We start from the raw sequence: 3,888 nt of genomic DNA, 5'->3' as shown, positions 1-3,888 counted from the left end.
TTAGTTTTTTTCTTTCTGTTAATTTTTTTCTTTGTTTTTTTCTTTTTAATTAATCTATTTAATTATCACACTTTTATGACACAACCTTACAGCCAAACCCATATCCAAGGCTATTGGGTCTGATATTGCAGTCAAACCCACTTAAACTTAGATCAAGCAAGTTTAATGTTATTATTAATATTATAAATATTACTTTTAGGTCAGACGTTGCAGCCAAATCTAAAATTTTTAAGTATAGCTTTGTAAAAATACTTAAAACTTTTAAATTTTAACTTTTTTGATATTTTTTATATAAAAAATTAACCAGCTACATTGCACGAGTCATGTAACTAGTATGCTTTATAGATAGCGTTGTACTGATAGCCACCTCCAAAAAGAAAGAGATCCTAAAGACTTTCTAAGGTATAATCTTTCAACCAAAAAGTGAATAACGAAATCGTTGGAAAAATTCTTCACTAATTTATTAAGGGAAAATTACACTTAACACCCCAAGATTTGACCTTTTTTTTTTTAACTTTACAACTATATTTTTAAATATTATATTTTCAATTATATACTTTGATTGCAATAACATTTTATATCCTCAAGAAATGACGCTAGAAAAAATCAACAAAAAAATGTGTATTTACAAGTGTTTAGTCTGCCCTGCCCATCTTAAATGCATCTCTCTACTATTTGTCATTTGCATGGAATCTACACTGCTTTGTATAGTTGTTTGATAAGATGATTTATTCTAATGTTGTTTTACTGGGTTTTAACTTTGATGTGATTCGTTGATGGGTTCCTGCATGTGGTCGGGGATTTCCAAGAAAAATGTCTGATTTTTGGAAATAAGAGGGAGGGCTGATGTGAAGTGACAGTGGTGGTGGTAAGTATGGCTGACAATGACAATAAGGAAGAAATAAGGGAAAGACTAATTTTTGGAAAGTGAGATGAGGGAAATGAGTGTTCGACGGGGGAAAAAAAAAGGTGTGGGGGAAGATATCCAATGGGCGCCTTAGTTTTTGTGTTTTAAATAAATTTACTTTTGTTTTATATTTTTGTTTTAAATTATTATTTGTTTTTGAAATTATTTTAATATGTTAATATAAAAAATAATTTTTTAAAATAAAAAAAATATTATTTTAATATATTTTTAAGCAAAATAATTACTATTATATTTACAAACATTCTAAGAAAAACTTGATGTAGTAATGGGTAGTTTCAATGGAGAGAGAAAAAGAGAGAGATGGTATTAATTTTGAAAATTATTTTTGATCTGAAATGGAAAATATAATATGTAAAAATTCAATAGCAAATTAAAAAAAAAAGGTACATGTGCCATCGTAATATTCCCTTAATTAATGCCAACAATGTTGTAGATTCAATCAAAGTAACAAATATTGTTTTGTTCTGTATTTAATCTTCTGCACAACCTTGTCAGGAATCAGTCGAAGAAGTTGGAATTTTCCAATGGATCAGGCTGGCCTTAATTTTCTGCTGGCTAATGACTGCACATAATATTGACAGAAGGCTACCTCCGAACAGAGGAATGCACTAAACATAAACTTGTAATATATTCTTATCAGCTTCGAGTTTCTAAATACGCATCATTATCACGTAAGCGTTCATCTTCTGTAGATCAAGACATAACCAAGTGGAATCATGTACTGATCTGTGTGATTAGTAATTAAAGCAATAATTAAAATCAAATCATATACGGTTTGCTAGATGGGTTGCTGTCTTGGTCGAGCAATTCCATCAGACACAAAGCTAGTGGAGCTAAAACTGGCTCCACACGGTGTGAATGAAAGGAAAATTAACAGATGACGACAATGGTTTAAGTTAATATTTTTTCGGCTGATAGCATGCATAATTTCATCAAAATCCGCAGTGGAGCCCATGGGGTGGGTTTTAGGGTTGCCCGTGACACGATCCCATCTAACTTCCACGAGAATCAAATAAGCCAAGTTGGAAGTGTGTTCCTTCCCATAATTTATATAAAGGGACAAATTCCAAGTTTTGTTTTCATAAATAGTACACATGAAACACTAAGTAACAGTAAAAGAAAAAAGCAAACTTTTTGTTTCACACTGAAATCGGTTAAGAGATCATAGAAAAACTTTGCTGTGATTGAAACTATGGCTCTCCATTAATATCTGATGCGTTTAGCAAAAAACACGATCTTTTTTTTTTTGGTGGCACTAGGTTTATCTCTGAGAATTTATGTATGATTTGATTGGAATGGATCTTCTGAGATTCATCCATGGATAGTACTTCCATCGTACAAGTCGAGTTATGCTTAACCTTGTCAGTGTCAATTTATTTACCTTGTATGCTTATTTTATTTTGTTCGACTGATCTTTTCTGTTTTTGGCAAGCTCTATATTTTGCACCCTCGTTTTCATAATGAATCCATTCGGACTGTTAAGGGGAAAAAAAAAACAAAACAGTGAAGGATTAAGTACAAGTCAATTGTAAAGAAGAAGCGTCTTGAAGGATGTGAGCTGGGAACAACTTATAATCATGAAAACCAATTTGTCCTCAGCAGTAGGATCTTGCCTAATATAGAAGGAATGTAAGAGATATGTACTGCCGCTCATGAAAATGAAGGTAGAAACGAATGGCAGTCTTTCAAAGGAAGAGAATGATGGAGTAAATGCTTTGTTCTTTTAGCTAAACATCCAACCCTGCACCACAGATGACATGGGACATATGATCTCATACACAACCAAAGGATGTGATGCAGGGAGACGCTTAACGTTATTTCATGCATGAATTATTAAAAAAGCCAGAACATCTTTATTCAGCACTGGATGCACAGGAATAGTGAAATCTTGGCTAACTATGGATGATCCATGGTAATGTAGCTAGGGCCTAGGAACATGGCAATTTGCAATCCCTAGCTAAAACACAAGCATCCAAAAGTTTGCCTAAAATTCCACCTGTCTGCTGCCAGCTAAATTCCCAAGTCACACATGGGTGCATGAACTTCTTCAATTTGTTTTTTTGGCAGAAATTCAATATATTATTTTGTCTCAACATCAAATTAACCGACAGGACCTCCTTGAGCCCTATAAAAAGCCACTCCTTTGGTGCATATTCCCATCACTTAAAGTTCTCTCTTCTATAGCTTCTATTAGCTAGTATTCACTGTAGCTTCTAAATTCAAAAGGAGCTATTAGCTTTTGATAGAAATGGCTTCCAAAAGCACAGCATCACTTGCTCTCTTTCTTGCACTCAACCTCCTCTTCTTTTCCCTAGTCACGGCCTGTGGAGGGGGTTGCCCGTCTCCAAAGCCAAAGCCAAAGCCAAAGCCAAAGCCAAAGCCAACACCAACACCAACACCAAGCCCTTCCGGTGGAAAGTGCCCTAAAGATGCACTTAAATTAGGTGTATGTGCTGACTTGCTCGGTTCATTGCTTAATGTCACCGTTGGCAACCCCCCTGTAAAGCCTTGCTGCAGTGTCATTCAAGGCCTTCTTGATCTCGAGGCTGCTGTTTGCCTTTGCACTGCCATCAAAGCTAACATCCTGGGTATCAACCTTAACATCCCACTCTCTCTAAGCTTGCTTCTCAATGTCTGTGGAAAGAAAGTCCCCAAAGACTTCCAATGTTCCTAAACATATTGGCGTACGCCTTTGCAAGCTTTGAAGTATGTTTTCTATTAAGAATTGTGTGATACAAGGAAAACAGCTGCTTGTTTTCGCTTGTACTGTGCTTTATCTGTTTTTATTCAGCTACCACGAATAAGTTTTATTAGTTTTCCTTGATTTGTATCATGTTTTTTATCCCATGTGAAAAAAACGTTTCCTTTGATATCATGTTTAACGTGTAATATTTGCTCAAACTTCTGTCATTACAAATCCTTTGAATTATAATCACCATAGAAGTTACAACTTTTCAGAA

The 3,888-nt window shown here is 34.6% G+C and overlaps 1 protein-coding gene across 1 annotated transcript; it reads left to right on the top strand.

Moving 5' to 3' along the window:
• The first annotated feature begins 3,075 nt into the window (after positions 1-3,075).
• Positions 3,076-3,888, top strand: LOC133701075 (14 kDa proline-rich protein DC2.15-like). Its single transcript, XM_062124856.1, has one exon. The coding sequence runs from the start codon at positions 3,177-3,179 to the stop codon at positions 3,600-3,602; it is 426 nt and encodes a 141-aa protein (XP_061980840.1). The 5' UTR covers positions 3,076-3,176; the 3' UTR covers positions 3,603-3,888.

The sequence above is a fragment of the Populus nigra genome, chromosome 8 (assembly GCF_951802175.1).
Source record: "Populus nigra chromosome 8, ddPopNigr1.1, whole genome shotgun sequence".
In the NCBI taxonomy this organism is placed as follows: Eukaryota; Viridiplantae; Streptophyta; class Magnoliopsida; order Malpighiales; family Salicaceae; genus Populus; species Populus nigra.
Note: the sequence above shows the minus strand (reverse complement) of the source record. Positions and strands in the feature narration are given on the sequence as shown.